The following is an 18,435-nucleotide window of genomic DNA, read 5'->3' as shown; positions in this document are numbered from 1 at the left end:
CCATCCCCAGAACCACTGCATACGTGATTATCTGCTATAATTTCTTAGTCCCATTTCACATATGTGAAAACTGAGTCTCTAAATTTTGCGCCTCCATAGGTTCCCATGATTGGGAAGTAACAGAGCTGCTGCCAATAAAGTGCTATGTGTTTAAAAGGGAAAAAGCACAGTGTTACTCGTGATAAGAACATGGAGTCCTGGTCTCTGAACAACTCTGCCCTCCTTAGGTAACTGTTCCTCTTTTATCTTCATAATTATGTTTGCTTATTTTTGCATACTTTCCAAGCTGATTCCCCAGGTGGCACTCTGCAGTATTTAGGAAAAACTGGTATTTTTAGAAGAAAAATATTATCATATTTAGAGAATTAAAAAGTCTCTATGCTTTCTGTCAATTTACATTTTGCTGTCTTCATTTCTGCTTAATATCTTCATGACTTGACTGAATTCAAGTTTGGCCTTTAGAATTTGGTAAGAGGAACCTAGATTTTGGAGTGACAGCCATTATGAATTCCATCACATTCCTACCAAGAGGCGATGTGAACACTGAAGCACTGCATTGTACATCTGATTATGTAATCTAACAGGGATATTATTGTCCTACAGATCAGAAAGAAGAGTCCATTCTTCAGGAAGGACTTAGCCCCTCTAGGGCATTTGGCTTGGCAAGTTTAGCTCATGTATAATTTCATCTCCCAATTATCTATCTGGCCGGGGGCCTTTGTGCAGTGAACAACCTGAACAACTGTATGTAATGGGCTGGTCATCCAGCACCCTACAGATGACATAACATTGCAGCTGAGGAGGACATACCTCATGATATTTTTTTACAGTTTTCCCCGAAGTGCAGGTACAGGATTTCCAGTTGATGGTTCCACAGCCACAGTTACCTCCACAGCGCTGCACGAGGAGGCAACGGGGAAAGAAGACCACGTGGGTCAGCTTCAGCTCCTCTCTTAGGTTGACGGAGTAATTCCTAGGAGTGCAGCTATAGCGCTTGACATCATCATTGAGCCGGTCCAGGTCCACTGTAAGAAACACACAGGTGTGACAGCACAGGACCCTGAGCAAAGCATCCCAGCAGGTGTCTTGGGGACGGGGTGGGAAGATGCTGCAAGGATGATCTTACTTCAGGGATGGAACCTGCCCTTGGGATAGCAATTATTAACCTAACATGGAAGGTGGAAAATCTGACTCACTTGGGATCTCATCTGCCCTTCAAAAGAAATAATAATAAATTACATAATCAGCAACAACAAAGAAAAAACAAAACACTCTACAAAACTTGGCTAAATCTTTATTTTGGTTCAAATTTCCTTCTATTCTTTTTTAATGTAAAAAAAAGAATTCTGAGGAAAGAAAATGAAATGTTCAGCAATTTTAAATAACTGCATTTATCTTAAAAAAATAAATCTCCCCTTGATTCTAAATAAAACCTAAGCTCTAAACCAATATTTAAATATCATTTGAATTATATCAGGGACACATTAGGGACAACAGGTCTATTATGGTTAGCTGGTAATGAAATTTTACAGAGAAGTGTAAAGAAGAAAAAGGTTTTAGCTTCATTTTAACTCTAAGGTCAACCAAAACATTAAGAAAATGGTATTTTGGGGCAGTGCACATGATGCATCTTTGTGCACTGTGTCCTAGATGGCAGTAGAGTGTAGTGGTTAAGGGCTGGGTTCTGCAGCAAAGCCACAGCTGCCTGCACATCATGGGCCTGCCTCCTGTGTCACCCGACTGCTTCCTCACCTATACAATGTGAACAGTAGAACTTTATCTGCTTCTCAACAATAACTGAAGGATTGAATCTAGTGTGCCTGGCACTCAGTTAAGGCTGATGATTATTATTCATCCTGATTCATTTTGATTTTTCCTCCATATTTCCCTTTAATGTCAAATGGTCAAAAGCCAAAAAAAATTTTTTAAAAATAAAAATTCAGGCCTTTCTCCTTTATTTCTCTCTTTTGGTCATTACTCCAAGTCAGTGATTGTCAAGGGGGGATGGCTATGGGGACTTCTGTGAATTAAGAGCATCACCTAAATTTTCAAATTTTAGTCACAAATATTTACTTGAATTAAATTTATATTCTTGTATTTACATAAGTTACATTTAAAAGCCAATCCTCCATGCACTTGGCACCTGAACCCTCTGGCTGGCGGGCACGGCCATGGCTACATTCTCAAGAGGATGCATAGGTGCCACACCAAGTCCTAGAGTGTGTCCCTTGTCACCTGCCCGGCGAGCTTGGAGGAATCCCACATCCCCAGGCTTACTCTGGACTCTAGCCCCCATAAGCGGGGGGTTTTGGTCTTAAACCAAAACCTTTTGAGGAGCAGTGAGAGTGCTCTTTTGGGGTAGAGGCCAGAGACTAAGGATGCTGTCACAAGAATGCATGAGAGGGGTACCAAAAGCAAAGAAGCCACAAGTGGATGAAGAGCCCCCTTAACACCATGAAGTTAGTGGGAAGTCTGGCCATGTGGCCGGTGACCACTTGAACACGGAATTAATGGCAATTGGACTGATGCCCTGCCCTGAGAGCATTTCCATATGTGCAACTAGGCTCTGATTCTCAAGGGCAAGGATTTTTTCCCCCAAATGCTATATGCTGAGCTTGCGACACTAGGGCGGTGGAGGGGGAATAAATGCTGAATAATTTCTGTGCATGATTTATTGCTGTTTTTTCCTTCCTTTGTAAAGACATGTCCTAAGTTTAGCTATAATCAATCCAGATGTAAATTGAATGAACTGTGTCTTGGGAAAGGAACCATTTTATTGCTGCTAAAGCCCTGGAAATAACTGCAAGCAAAGCAGGAAGGGTTACATAAATGGATTAGGAAGTGCAACAATCATCCATTACAAGTGTCACCTTGAGGTGCATGGTGATGCTGGCCGTGCATTCTGCGCTGCGGACAGGCTGAGGCAGGGGGCTGGGTCTGCTGTGCGTGGTAATAGGTGTCTGTCAGGCCTAGCGCAGAGGAATCAGGAGGTGCTATTAGCAAGGAGAGCTGGTGGGGTGCAGGAAGGCAGAGAGGGCTGGCAGGAGGCATGGTGCTGGGGTCTCTAGCTCAGTCCCCCGCTGGGCACCTCCTTCCTGTCACCGCACTTCACGGTTCCCCACCCTTCCAATGTGACCGGTAAGTGGGGAAACAAGGATCTGGGGCTCTTCCCCTTCTTTGTTTGTGTTTCTGGCACATCTGGCAGTGTGGGGGCATGACAAGTACCCACAAGTCTAAGGAAGATGATGCAGCTCCCCGGTGCTGACCTGGGCCCAGGGCGGCCAGCAGCACAGCCTTACCTCCAGGAAGCCCCCCAGCCAGGCTCCCTGCCACATGCCTTTCCTCGGCATTAGCTACACCCGAGGGTGTGCTCAGCAACCCAGGAAAACCCACATGCTCCTCACTCATCTGCACCAGGGCTCTTCACCCGTCAACTGTTTCACCCACCAGCACCAGTCACTTCCATTCCCCAACCACCAGGAGGACAACACGATGGTGCCAGTTTCATGCATCAGTTCGCTGATGGAACAGAGCGCAGTGGCCCAAGGGGGCCGCCCTGCTTCCTGCGGGGTTGAAACCACTGAGGCACGTGATTCAGAATAGACCTCAAAGCTTTCTCTGAGTGGATGCGAGTAAAGGGGAGGGGGGATTGCAGGTATTCTGCGGGCACATGGATTCCTAGTCAGGAGGCTGGTGAGGCTCCAGCAGAGCAGGGGCCGGGCAGGGGGCTGGTGGCCAGTAGGCTCCTGGCACCTCTAGAGGCGGGGGGTGGGGGGGGTCCCTGGGAGGGCTTCCCAGGGAGGGGGCTGCACCTTCCATGCCGGTGGCAGTCTCCACAGAGGAACACAACAGCACAGCTAGGCTGTCCCAGACTGGATTCAAAGGCCTGCATATGTCATCAGTTTTCCCTTATTTCACCCCAGTGTACATACGTTGCAATCCCTCTCTTGCTGTCCTTTTGATTTTGAGTCTTGTCCTTTCATGGATCTTCGAAATCAGTTTGGTCTTCTGGGCTGTGCACTGACAGTCTGTCCTCAAGGGTGTTCCCTGGACCCACTGTCCAGGGTGGGGCCCTGCACGAGGCAGCTGGAGGCCCTCTTCCTGCACCCCTACTCAGAGCACAGGCCACTTGCAGAAGTTTCTCGTGCTGTGCTGAGTCCTGTGGTCTGAGCACCAGGTGGGGACGAGTCAGGCAGCATCCTGTCTGCAACCCGCTGAGGCTCAGGTTGGGGAGTACCTAGAGTCAGCCCAGTTTGGTCCCGGCCACCAGCCAGCCCGAAGGCTCCGAGGAAAGTGAGAAGCTCTTCACATCCTCACCTACAAGAACCAGCACCCAGTGCTGTGAGTTCCATACCATCACTGCTCTCCCTCTCATCCGGCAGGAAACTGAGCCTTTGGGAGATGAAGAAGAACCCTTGTCCACAGCCACAAATGCTGTCAACGGTGGAGCCTGAATCCAGGCTTTCTCATGCAACTGTGCTTACAGTCGTGGTCTGGAGGTCTGGAGGTCTGGAGGGAGGTGCAAAGAGCAGCTTCCAGGAGCCATGCTGGAGCCGCCACAGGGGACCACTCACTGCCCATGGACTAGGCTTCCCCGGTGTGTGACAGACCCCAACCTGTCACCTTCAACATATTGCTGATGGCCTACACCCGAGCATGTGCTCTGGGGCATGCACACTCATTTGTCAGGTTCTGCCGGGAAAGCACAGCAGGTTCTGGCGAATCACTTAGAGCCTACGTCCATCCTTGGCATTGAAAAACTGGATGAGTTTCATCTTTTCCCCTGATCTGAGGGCACTCCTGTCTTTGCATGACCTTCGTTTTGCCCTCATTTCTTCTCAGACACCTCCTTGCCCTCACCTGCCTGTGGTCTTGACTCAAGAAAACCAGTTGGAAGCCACGCAAAGAGCTGAATGGCTCGATTACGAAACTTCGTCTTCAGAGGGAACCAGTGCTAGACTCAGAGAGGTTCTTTGTAGAGGCAGATGAAGCTAGTCCAGGCACACCTTGTTTTTGTGTCTTGCTTTACCGTGCTTTGCAGATGTTTTAGATACTGCATGTTTTCACAGATTGGAGGTTTGCGGCAACCCTGAGGTGTACAAGTCTGCTGGTGTCCTGTTTTTTGGCAGCATTTGTTCACTTTGTTGCATTTTAATAAATCTCACAGTATTTCAAACTTTTTCATTATTATTATGCTCTTATAACAATCCATGATCAGTGATTATGACTCACTGAAAGTTCAGGTGATGTGTTAAGTATTTTTTAGTATTAGAGTATTTTTAAATTAAGCTACATTTTTTAAAGATGTAATGCTATTGCACGCTTGACAGTACAGCATAGCATAAACATCACTTTTATATACACCAAGAAACCGAAATATTCATTTGCCTGGCTCTATAGCGATATTTGCTTTATTGCTATGGAATAATGGGCCTGGAACTGAACCCGCAGTATCTCCAATGTTTGCCTCCGTTATGTCTCAGGTGCTTGGCAAGCATGGCGTGGGTGGTGATCAGCTCATGATTAAAATCTAAGTCTTTTGTAAGTTGATTATGTCTAGTTTTCTGTGAACATAAAAATTCATTGAGAAACAAAATAATGTCCTCCCTTTGATTGTAGGAAAGAACTTTTATCCCCCCTCCCCATGCATGTTTAATTCATGGCTTGTTTTTCTTAAACAGGAGGACAACTCCCATGGGACAGTGTCTGGGTGTCAAGTTTATTGGCCAGTTTGTACCGTGCTGGTCTTTCAGCAATCTTTCTGTTGCTGTGTGTGTCGCTAGCTTTATCTTCATTTCCCTGAGTCCACTGGTGTCTCCAATTAAACTTCCACAGGTTCCTAGAAAGAGCCAGGAATAATTTTCTAACCAGACCAAGCCTTTACCCTTTATACTGCTAAAAGTCCTTATAAACTCTTCCAGCAGACACACACCGGTTGCATATATACATACATATATACAATACATATAATACATATAATATATATATGTATTAGTGCATGTTTACTTGAAGTAGGGCCATATATATATTTTTTTTAATTTTTAGTACCATGGTTCTATCATTCTATTTCATTTTCTCTAGCACTCAGTCTACTCTGTCATTTTAATCTTCCAGAGCTCAAGTCAAAAGCTAGATTCAGTCTACATCTTCCAGAGCTCAAGTCAAAAGCTAGATTCAGTCTACATCTCCTTTGACCCTTCTGCTATATACTCGCCACACATCCTCTGCCTTCTTTTACAGCACTTACTTCTCGGGCCTTGCTTTGTCATTTTATTTAGGTGTTTCTCTCCCATTAAAATGTAAGGTTCTTGGAAGCAGAGAGTTAATCATCTTTTCACCCCTCCTCTAGTGCCCGTAGTGGACAGCCCAAATGTAGGTCAGTTAAGTCTTGCTCTCCTAAAACCATTTGGTTTCAACAAGGTACCGCTGAAAGAAATACGGCATCTCTGTAGCCTGAGCACATGCGCCATTTAGGATATATGAAATAACTAAGTCCAATAAAGAACAATTAAGTCCCTATGGTACCTCCAGACAGGTTTTTCTAATTCTCTCTAATTCTGTTCTGACTTTGAATGGATACCCGTAAACTTAAAGTCAAGATCAGAAAACGTTTACAGCATTTATAGCCTTACTCATCAATCCAGATTTCCTTTGCAAGGATTTGGTATATAATGACTATCTGAAGGACTAAACTCCTAATGGTATAGGTCAAGACTGAGACACCAGCCTTCTAGAACCAGCTCCATCAAGGATGCACGGTGATGCCTGAAGATAATTGGTACCAAGACCCACACAATCTAGAAGCAATGCCATGGGGAGAGGATAGCACCAAGAAGCCTTGTGCTCTGATGCATGCCCCAACGAGCTCAGAAATACATCCCTTGTCCAATGGGGAAAAAGTGCCACAATCTGTTATGTAAAGCACTAAGAATGTGACTTGGATTTTACAACACTAAATTAACAAGGCTTTGAGTCAGGGTGGGAGGTTAGGGGGATATATGAGTACTTGTAGTATTTTACACCAAGTAACTAGGGTTTCTCAGCTTTTTTCAAGGTTCATAAATTGCCCAGGAGGAGTCTATTCATCTTTATGGACATTACAACCTTATTGTGGTTTTCAGATGCCCTCTTCTATGAATCAGCACATAATTATGAAAACTGTTTCCATTCCTCAACCCCAATTTGGAGGTGCAAATCATTGTAGAGAACAATTATTTTATAACCTTTAATGAGAAAATACCAGGATACTTTAAACTTAAAATCATGAATTCTCATAAATCCATTTGCTGGTTTAATTTCTAAAGAATGGACATACTTACCACTTGTATTTATAGCGATTAACCTAAGTCACCAGGTTCCCAATGAGACAGCACCTAATTTTCGGGGTTTAAAAACATTGCCAAGATGTTGTTGTGTGAGATGTTGTCATAAGTGCAACTCTCATTGTTTTCTGGTAATAAACTCTAATTGCAGACACGACCATCCTTGTCTGATAGGTGTGGGACCTGAGGGCAAAGGAGCCAAGTGAGCTGTCCAAAGTCACTGGACGCATAGCAGGTGTTTGACAAACACATGCCACAAAATGAGTCCATGCATGGCCATCTGCGGGGTGCTGAGTCAGGCATGAAAGCAGCTGGCATCATCATGAGGCAATGCTCCGAACTCTAAGAACTGTGACCTGGTGGATGTATGAAATAGGTCTACAAAATGAACAACAGGAAAACAAGCTAGGAGCTGAATACGAATCAAGAAGATCTTTAAACATCTTACTCCGACATATGGAGTCTGGGTCTCTGAGCTTGAAACACCACTGAGGTTCCCCCAGCAGGCCTGTGCAGGGAACAAACCCAGATTTATGGCATGGCTCTCTCCTCTGCAGCTGTCCCAGGATGTTTCTGATTTTCTTTTAGTATATAAGTGGGAGTAACAGTACTCCCCTGCCAAGAAATGTATTAAGATTAAATGAGTTAAGGGGCACCTGGGTGGTGCAGTTGGTTAAACATCCGACTTTGTTCTGGCTCAGGTCATGATCTCAGAGTCGTTGGATCAAGCCCCAGGTCAGGCTCAGTGCTCAGTGGGGTGTTTGCTTGAGATTCTTTTTCTCTTACCCTCAGCCCCTCCTGCTACTCACATGCATGCATCTCTCTCTCAAATAAAAAAAATCTTAAAAAAAAAAAAAAAGATTGAGTTAACAGTGTTTGAAGCACAGAACAGAACCAAATCCTAGTTCTCAGTAGACTGAAGTGAGTAAAACTGATCAACAAATACGGTTTAAGCACAGAATGACCCAAACAGCCAGGATGCCGCACGTGGGGCATCAACAAGGAAAGGAACTCATGATCTTAATGTCAGAAGGCATGATCTTGTGTGTTCAGTTTAATTGCCTGGGACTTAGCACAGTCTTTACAAATTAAGACTCAATGAGCTGGTTTTCCCAGCACCGGCAGTTTTGAAAGGAGCGTGTGCTCTAGGAAGGGGGTACTTTCTCCCTAAGTCCATAGGTGCACAGAGCAAAAGGATGTCTCGGGGTCTGTGGGGGGGCAATGCTTCACAGAAAATGTGGGCAAGGGAACTACGATGCCAAGACATTCATCATGAGCCAAAGTAACTGCTGTGCGAAAGGCACACAGACCCAGCCAGACATGGGAAGTTGCCATGAGGTGGTGTCTTCCAATCCATGTGCCTTGATGGGGGAGTGACTGGTGATGAAACATGTAGTGTGCACCCACATAGACACATGCAATGTGATCAACAACAGTGTGGCTTTTGTTAGTGCTCCCTGGCAAACTGAATTGGGAATCTGGATACTTAACAGCTCCTATGTATCATAAACAGTGGCTACCATCTAAAAAAAAAAAAGAAAAAAAAAAGTGCTTTTCAAAGGAAACATCCAATGAGCAAAACGGTGCCAGAAAAGTTTTGGGTAAACAGTATCATAGAGAAGTTTAGTACTTGCCGATTATTTTGTAAACTTTTAATGAGTGTCTTGATTTTACAGATACTTAAATTTGACAATATTTGGATCCTCTGTAGGAGGCTCTCCAGATTAGTGATGATTATCTTACAGCCCTACAGGAAAGAAAGCACAAGAGTTCACAGAAATATCTCAGTTCTGTGAGTTTTACTGATGTAATAGTATAGCTATCATTGACTGACAGCCAACTCGGTGCTCCTCTGCTCTTACTAATCCTAACACAACTCTGCAAAGGGGTCATAATTAGAGCCATTTTGCAGTGTGCAGAGCACAGAGGCTCGAGGTCTATACGTGACTCCCCTGAGGCCACCGCTCTTTGGATATGAGTTAGAATTTTATCCCAAGTTTACTTGATGACAAAGCCCATGCTCTTCCCACTACAGCATCCCTCCTTTCCCTCCATTTTTATCAAATTTGTGGAAGACAATTCTAACACTGATAAAGACAGCTTTTACTTGGCTCACACCACATGGTTCAGGAAGTTCAATAAAGCCGACCCTTTTTCAATGTCAGGAATTAGAAAAATAAATCCATTTTGATTTAATGTCCCTGGTACCTTTGTTTACTTCACAGACAGGTAGTTACAAGAGGGTGATATCTCCAGAGAGACTTCTCTGATTCATCGCTAGCATCAAAAGGCCTGCTGCAAGTTCTACCCAGATAGCAAATAGGCAAAGTTGCCAGCATTCATCTTGTGATGCTTCAGCTTACTCTAAACTATGTTCATGTCTTAATATACTATGAAGTTATTTTCCTCATTCTAAATCATCTTTGGAAGAGCAAAACTTGTTTTTTCCTAGTTAGTAAACAAGGGCATGACAAAGAAACAGCAATGAATGACTAATTAAAAAATAAAAATTATTTTGACTTAGGATAATTCAGAACCAATTCAAACATTTTGATATTACACATACTAATTTCAATTAATTCTCAGCCTCTATACTGGTTATTTACCTATAAATCATTTTCAAATTAAAAAGTCAAGTGGTTTAAATTTTAGAGCAAAGCAATGTCATGTAAGAAATCACAGAACTGGTATCAGAGCCTCTGAAATGGGTTAATACCTGTCTCAGAGCATCAAACTATTTAGCATCTATAAAAATCACATATGTTAAATCCTGTCACTTGAAATCAATTTAATACCAATATATTTGCTCCACGCAATGTAGAAATATGGATTTTTTTTTTTAAAAGAGGAGGGCAGGGATCCCTGGGTGGCGCAGCGGTTTAGCGCCTGCCTTTGGCCCAGGGCGCGATCCTGGAGACCCGGGATCGAATCCCACGTCAGGCCCCCGGTGCATGGAGCCTGCTTCTCCCTCTGCCTATGTCTCTGCCTCTCTCTCTCTCTCTCTCTCTCTCTGTGTGACTATCATAAATAAATAAAAATTAAAAAAAATAAAAGAGGAGGGCATGTGAATTTTGGCACATTAAAAAAAGGGCAACCCTTTGGGGAAGAATTTACTACTGGTAAGTAAAACTGTAGTTCACAACTATTAAGTTGGAATGTCCCGTCAATTATACCCATATGTTAATGACAACACTTAGGCTGTGAAAACAGGCTTCCCCCTTGCTATAATGTGTTGGACTTTTTCTGTGACAAACACACTATGGTTTACAAAAGGCAAGTTCTTTTGGAATAAAGAAGCAGATCTCTTCTACATTGTTCATCTCTGTAAACGGCCTCTCAATGAATGCCCAATCTGGTAAAGGTTAAGGCTGATCATTTCTTAATTTAAAGATGCCCAACGTCATGCTACAAACTTGAATAAAGATGCGCTGTCCTTAAACTCAAAGGACTCTGCATTAAAGAAATGCTTTCAGTGAGGCTTCAATAGTCATATCATGACTATACCGTTTGTAGAAGATCCATGTAACTTTTTTACTTAATTATAGGCAAGTGTGCTATGTCATTAGTGTACTCAAGAGACAAAGTAATGCAACTTGAAACAACTTTTTTTAAAAAAAAATTTTAGGCAACTCTGAGGTTGAAATTAATGGCAAAAAATAGGTTTTGGAGGTGCAGTTATGTACAGATTTTGATTATCCATGTTACCTTTTCCTCCACATTCCCTAAGAAACTGAATGTTGGATATATTCACCTGTTCTATAGACAAGTCCAAGCTTATCTATTACTTGTGAGTTTTAAAAAAGTAGGCCTTGTGTGCTGAAGCTCTGGCTCCAATATTTGGCAGTGCTCTTCTCCCTCTTCTCTCTTTCTTCTCCTCTAACCTGTATCGGCCTCTTGCTTCTCATTTACAAGTCTTTCTTAGACTGACCCTGAATCTCACTGTCACCAAATCTGCCTTCAAGTAAACAGTAGAAACGAGGCACATAATATAATTTTAAATATGTACTATTTCTATGTTATTAACACACATTCTTTACTTAGTGTGTTTGTGTTTTATTTTAGAATCTTTAAAACTACGTGTTTGCATATTCACATTTAAGGGCCATCTTAGAATACTGCTCTTTGCTATCAAGAAAAATACCACTCTGATCAGTCTGGGAAATCAGAAGAATGGATAGTCCATAGCAATCCATAACTGGTCTCTATTTTTGCATATCATTATAAAATTATCATACTGACAAGAGGAAATTTTTTCAGGGATCGTATAAAGTTCACTCTTTGTTGGACATCCAATGGACCTCCATCATCTGTAACTCTTCATTCACTGCTCCCTTTCTCATACAACTCACGGTATAAACCATGAGTTTGTACTTTTTAAGTTCTAAAAGCTGAAAATGGCAGCTGAGATATGAAACTGGCTTCCTTTTGCGTGTGCAAGACACATGCAGGTAGTTCAGCAGCAGGAGAATGATAAACAATTAAATTAGCACATTTATACAAGTACAGAGACAGTGGTGACTTGCCAGTGTTAAATGAAACAGTACAGACCCACCTTCAGGCCATTTTAAACAAGAGATTAAGAAGTGGAACTCAAGCCAACAAGGGGAAGAAATGTTCACTCTGTCAAAAATAAGAACGTCACCTTGAATGTTCTTGCAAGGTTCTATCAGGAATCAGAGGCATTCATGCTTCATAAAGCTACGTTCCTCTTTGATGCTATATTTTAACTAAATACCTTCACATCTATGATGTCTGTGGGGCGGTTTCTGTAAACTTTGGAAATACACTAATGCTACTTTTTAATATCTTCAGTTTCATGAACATTAATTGAGCTCCTACAATGTGTCAGAGGCTGTGCCGAGTGCCCGAAATACAGATGAATGATTCCTAACGCAGCAGCTCTCAACCCTGGCTGCCTCTCAGGATCGATCTCCATCTCCGATGAGCCATCAAATAACCTTGATAGCTCAGCCCCACCCTGAGAGGTTCTGAGTCAGTGGGAGTAGGTGTTTGGGGGTAGGTGTCTGCAGCTTTGTACAACTCCCCAGCTGACTGACTATTCAGCCAGAGTTGAGACCAGACCCTTATGTCCTAGGACCTCACATGGCCTTAGAGGAAATGCCAAGACACAGCAAAAGTGCAGTAGGAGGATGTCCTAATGCTATGGCATCTCAAGTCCTCCAAACTTTGTCTGGGGTGGCAGGCTTCACAGGGAGAGGACACGGGACGAGAAAGGTTCCCCCAACGGAGTAAGGCAAACACACGTCAGAATTCCAAGTAGCCAGAGCTAGCTAACACTTCTTGAACAAGTACTAGGCCAGGCTCTCTTGATGGCACCACTACAATGATCAAAGGTAGGTATAGTCACACACACGTTGCCAGAGGAAACTGAGGCACAGTAACAGTGACTTGCTGAAAGATCACAAAACGTGTACACGGCAGAGTTAGGATTTGAACCCAGACACTCTGCTTCCAACTCAACATATCTGGGGGAAAGAAAGTAATAGATTTAGGGGATTTTAAAATTTTACGATTCCAAAAACTAGATGCCAAGAACTGCCCCTCAAATAGCTCTAGCAGTGAAGATACTTGAAGACAGAGTCAGATTTTATCATTTCTTTGTACAACTTAATTTTTTTACCATTTTTCTGGGGTTTTCAAAACACCGTGAATTTTTACTTTCCTTCAAGTTGACTAAGTAGAAATCCAAAGACAACACCACCACAGAAAAGCAATTTTTCCTCTGAGTTGAATGCAGCCTGTGGCCCTGGGAAGACTCTGTTTGAGAGTCCAGGGATCTGCCTACAGCACATCTCCACACCACCAGGGCATCAGGGACTCTCTTATCCACCCCTTGGCTGTATGTCTTAAGTACAGAAGACTTCAGACCTGAGCCATAAGCAGCCCAGGCAGGAGTTAACTCTTAGTCCTTCTAGCCCAAATGTCCTAATAGGTTGTGCTTACTGACACAAGTAGGACCTTCCTGAGCTTCACAGCTCTTCAAAGTACCCCTGATATTATAAAATGTAGGCAACAAGCTATATTTTAACTAAATACCTTCACATCTATGATGCAAATGAACCTTACAAGACAATTAGAGAAAATTTTAATGGTAAACTTCAGCAAACAAAGCAAGCACAGGCTAGAAATTAGTTTTATTCATTAAAAGGTAATTATATTTCTCTATTAATTTGAATTAAACATGCAAAGAAACATCTCAGATTATATCGCTCAGATGTACGAATAAGACATTTGTTTTTTTGCAACTTTCAGTATTGTTTTAACTCAAGATGTTTTCTCGTGAAAGGTCCTCTCTCCTCCCTTCAGTATATTTTCCTGAAACCTCCAGTTGAATGTGCCTCACCCCCACCTCTCCAAATTATCCCAGGCCTTCTCTGTTTCTTCTCAGGGACACGTACATTCTATGAAGTATCTCGGGCACCAAGCACATAGTAGACCCCCATAAAACCTTTCTAGTATAGACACTGACGGGTAGAGATGAAATCTTCTGAAGAGTTCTGACCACCACTTTACCAGGAGCCTCTTCTGCCAGCACTGAGTCCCGAGCTAAATCAACATTCACATCTACCAGAGAGGCACAGTGGGCCATGATATGGGCTCTGCCCCTGGAGGCAAGAAACCATGACTCTCATTTCCTCTCTACTGCCACTGGCCACACAGCTTGTACCAAGTTATTTGCTTCACAGTGAGGCTAATAATACTTTACTTGCCAAGAAGCAAGAAGCTGGTCCAGATGATTTCACAAGGTTTCTTCTAGCTCCTAGCCATGACACATCTTTGGCTGAACAAAATCTTGCTTAGTCCTGTACAAACAACACAGTCTGTGATAAGCACAGAACTTCATCTGAAGGTGCAGTGGGAGAGATATGTGGTAAGACTGGCAGTAAGCCTTTGATTTTAGCAAGCCAAATATATTGCATTTTTAGTCTTCACTGAGAATTAGTGGTCTTATCTGCTCACAAAGAACCTTCAAGGCTGTTTCTTACCTTTTGACTTCCTGTCATGGTAGGACCTGCCTCGATAATGAGGGGTGTCCAAATATAGATTCTCAAGATCTTCTTGCCATGATTCTGGATTGAAGTGCTTGAGCAGATCTTCCACGGTATCAAATTCAGCTACTGTTTTGTCCAGAGCATCCGCAGTGAGAGTGGGGTCCGTTACTGATGGAGAGTGATAGGATACCCCCTAAGAGTGACATACAGCTCAGTGTACTCAGAAAAAAAAGTTTATTGCTATGAAATACAATAGTCATACATCTGTATGGAAGGAACATAAACAAGCTTCTGACTGTAAGACAATATATGCATAAATATCATGCTAGAGTCCTCTGCCATCGTCCTGCCATATTCTTAAATGAGAACAATTAATTGGTAAATTATAGTCATTCTCATGTTTGCAAGTCAAAACCAGGCAGGTCATAAAATATCTAGTTCATCTGAAATATAATCATTAAAGAAGATACTGACTAAATGGCAATATCAAAATCACATCATCCCATTTCTTGGTTCATGGTTCCAAATCATCCACAACCACATCAACAAGTAATGATTAGAATTTGAATTCTGAGCTGCTTTCATACAGTTTTTGCAGAATCCATCCCTTCCTCCCGCGTTTAGCCTCCATCTCTCCTCACAGGTCATCTTACATTGCAGGTGTTGTGTGAGCAGGCTTCGAACCTCCTCTGGAGAGGACTTGATCAAATTTGACAATTTCACCAGCTTATTAACTGTCAACAAGGATAATTAGTCATGAAACTTGCTCCTTCACCCCAGACTAGAAGATGCCCATGGGAAACATATGTATGTATTTTTAAAGGACTGTTGCTTGCTAGCAATCCCAGCTGTCATGAAAATATTCTCAGAAATACTCTTTAAATGAGGAATGCAACATCATTGCAAATCTGGGAGGGATTAGTATGTTGCCATGGACTAGGTCCTCACATAAGTTCCCAAGCACTTACTTCACCAACCCTTGGATAATCTAGAGGCAAATGAACCATGATTTAAACATCTCTGTAAAAATTCATGACCCATTAACAAGGAAATAGAAAGCACAGAGTCTCAAATGGTTTCAAAATGTCTTTCAAGAAGCCGCCAAACAAACAAGATCCCTCAAGGGCAAATACCTCCTACCAGGCAGGGAAAGTGGGAATTAACAGGCACTTGCATTCCTGAAACTAGAAATACTATGTGCCACAGGGTTTCAGACAGCAAGGCCCACAATTCATATTTTTACTTTCAGGTTTGATTTTCTCGTTTTAACCAATTAAGGTCCAAAGGTCTGTAAACAATAGGATGGATGCCCACCTGCTTTCAGAGGAACGGTGGTCCCTCTTCAGCAAAGCAAAGGGGTTTTGTAAAAGTATTAACCTACCCCGGTGTACCTTAAGAGCAGTTTTCAAATATACCTGGCAGGGGAAAGAGATGGGGAAATACGAGCTGAACCAGTGAAGACAGTAGGCCACTTCTCTAATCCAAGGATGCAGTTGTGCACACACATGTGTGCATGTGTGCATGCACATATACTTGTGTGCATGTGTGGGTGCTTGTGTACATGCATGTGTGTGCTTGTGTGTATGCATGTGTGTGGCCGATATAAACTGAACCCTGACTGAAGCACATCATTTCTGTCTTTCACATCCCTCCTGGCATCACATGCTAGAGTTGGATATGATGATTCAGTATCAAAATTTCAAATTCCAATTCAACTTTGTATTATCTGGATAATCTACTGTCTACGTGGCTCACAGTCACAGGTGATTGACAACCGTATCCCAATAATGTGGGTCTAACATCCAGAAATTCAAAAAAAGCTGGCCCAAGTCAGGTGCATGGCATCTGTATAAAAGTTTTGAAATTAAAATGCTTCCCTGTGTTTGAAACAGAAGAGGGAACATCAATGAAGCCACTTTCAAGAAAGGAGGAGCCTCTCACAATGGCTCTGGGAACTCCTGGTGCAAAGTTTTCCCGGGGGGCTCCTAAGGGTCCCTAGAGCATAGTGTGTACCTGCACATCCCTCCAGGAGAAAGCTGTGGAGGGCTCTCCATCCCCAAGGGAGGGGGCTCTCCATCTTCTGACATGGGCCTGAAGGGCAAATCCAAATAACCCACAGGTAAAATGTGAAACTGTCCTTATGTGAGGGCAGGTGACAGGAACACCAGTGAGAGCTAAGAAAAGACTTAGAGATGACTAGATCTCCTAATAAACCTGCTAGAAAATGTTTATTTCTTGAGTAATTATTTTAAAACTATTTTTGTGAGACAGAACAGCTGGGTGTACTCCTTCCATGGCACTGTAGATCTGACTGCACTCAGCTTTGGTTTCATTTTTATAATCCATTCAAAAGCTAACTAAATGGCTTTAAAAATAACAATTTAGAAAAATGCTCAGAAAATTAAAAGCCACATTCCACAAAAACAAAATATGGTTTATACAGGGTTAATGGTGGGCCCAAGGGTCCTTACTCCTATTCCAGAGGGCTTTTGAAAACCAAAATGCTGAAGAAAGAGATTGTTTTCTTGCTATCTCCAGAGAATGAAGCAGAACATGGCCTTGGAGCTCAAACCACAAAAGTGTCCAGTGGAAGCGGTCACAGTGCCGAGTGCCTGCAGTTGCTCCAAACGGATGGGTCACTCCGCCTCTTTATGAGGACCTGCATTGTCCTGAATTCGCTAAGGGTCCCTTAAGCTCATGCTTTGTGCTCCTGGGCCAGGGATGACTCGGCCATTCCAAGCTGTCACCTGTAAGATGCCTGAGAAGCCAGAGGATTTGACAGAACAGCAAGCTCAGGCCTGGGGCCAGAAGCTGCCACACCTCCCCTGAATCGTTGGTCTCGGGTTGCTAACCGGACAAATCTCTGTCTGGTCTCCCAGAGCAAAGGGCTTGTCTTCCCGACAGTGACTGCCTGCACTTAGCCAGATTCAGAGTGTCATTCTGGGCTGTCAAAGCAAACAAAACGTTCTTAACATCACCATTAGAAACCTCACTGACCTCTTGATTAGGTCATGTTGCTCTAGTCCAGTGGCCACACAGGGCGAATTAAATAGCAAAATCCACAGCTAAGGAAACCTTGGTATCTGAAGGAGTTTCTTTTAAAAATCCTCTAGAGAGCAAAGGATAGCATATCACTTGAAAAAAAATCAAGTCTGATTCAGCGACATGGACTCACACCCATGGGTCAGCTTTCTCCATGCTCTTGACCTTCTAAACGAACACCTGCATTTACTATCTCGCATTTTATTGCTACATACATGCTCCTCATAGGACTGGTAAAAACAAGGTCTGTTCTTTCTGAACAAGAGAAGCAGAACACTAAGAAGTGACTAAATTTGGAGGAAAAAAAATGGGACCATGAACCATTTTTGCAGTTTCAGGGTGAGTTATGTTTTATTTCTAAGTCAAATAGAACATATGTGTGGTTTGCACTTAAATTATCTTACTGTAAACACTGGGATTTTTCATGTCTGAAAAGATTCTTGAGAATGTAGAGGTTAACAGCCTCCTTTGGAATATTCAAAACACTGTTTCAAAGTTCCCCACTTGAGCGTGGGCCATGGACCAGTTTGATATGCTTGATATGTCTGGACAGTCGTCCAGTTGGAACATTCTACTTTGAAACCGATAAATACTGAAGTCATTGTCTACGCCACGTTCCTACAATGGGTACTAGCATTTCCTAAGGACCTTTCTGAAGAGACAGGAAAGGACATGTGACCCAGCCTGCTCTCCCCATAAATGAAATGCAAGGACACATCCAGATTACAACATGGCTTCTAGTGAAACTCTGGGTCCTTCATGCAGCTGAAGCTGTTCTGGGGTTGACCTTAGCTTCTCCATCAGCTTTTTTCATTGACAACAGAAAAACAAATTACTTACTGAGATAGAGCTTGTGACTGACTCCCAGTTGGTCTCTGAGGCTGCTGCGGGTTGGAAATCTTCCTAGAAGGTAAGAAACATCCATGTGAGTCAAGCAAACCTCTGTTCAATTCATTACATGCACAGTTTCATTATCTTAACCATCGGAATCTTCTCCCAACTAAGTGACAACAGATATAAGGGCTACATTTTTGCTGGACAGGTCACCCTCTGTCTTA

At 42.9% G+C, this 18,435-nt stretch overlaps 1 protein-coding gene across 2 annotated transcripts in view; it reads right to left on the bottom strand.

Annotated features, from left to right (window-relative positions):
- The window catches only part of PDGFD (platelet derived growth factor D), a 227,737-nt gene that overhangs the window by 11,354 nt on the left and 197,948 nt on the right, over window positions 1-18,435 (bottom strand). For both annotated transcript variants that reach the window (XM_025465701.3, XM_025465700.3), the window contains exons 4-6: window positions 18,218-18,280; window positions 14,330-14,528; window positions 811-1,025 (exon numbers count right to left, since the gene is read on the bottom strand). In XM_025465701.3, the coding sequence (XP_025321486.1) occupies window positions 811-1,025; window positions 14,330-14,528; window positions 18,218-18,280 (477 nt within the window). The remainder of the gene's footprint in view (window positions 1-810; window positions 1,026-14,329; window positions 14,529-18,217; window positions 18,281-18,435) is intronic.

Source organism: Canis lupus, chromosome 5 (genome assembly GCF_003254725.2).
Source record: "Canis lupus dingo isolate Sandy chromosome 5, ASM325472v2, whole genome shotgun sequence".
Taxonomy (NCBI): domain Eukaryota; kingdom Metazoa; phylum Chordata; class Mammalia; order Carnivora; family Canidae; genus Canis; species Canis lupus.
This window is presented reverse-complemented; position numbering and strand designations above follow the sequence as displayed.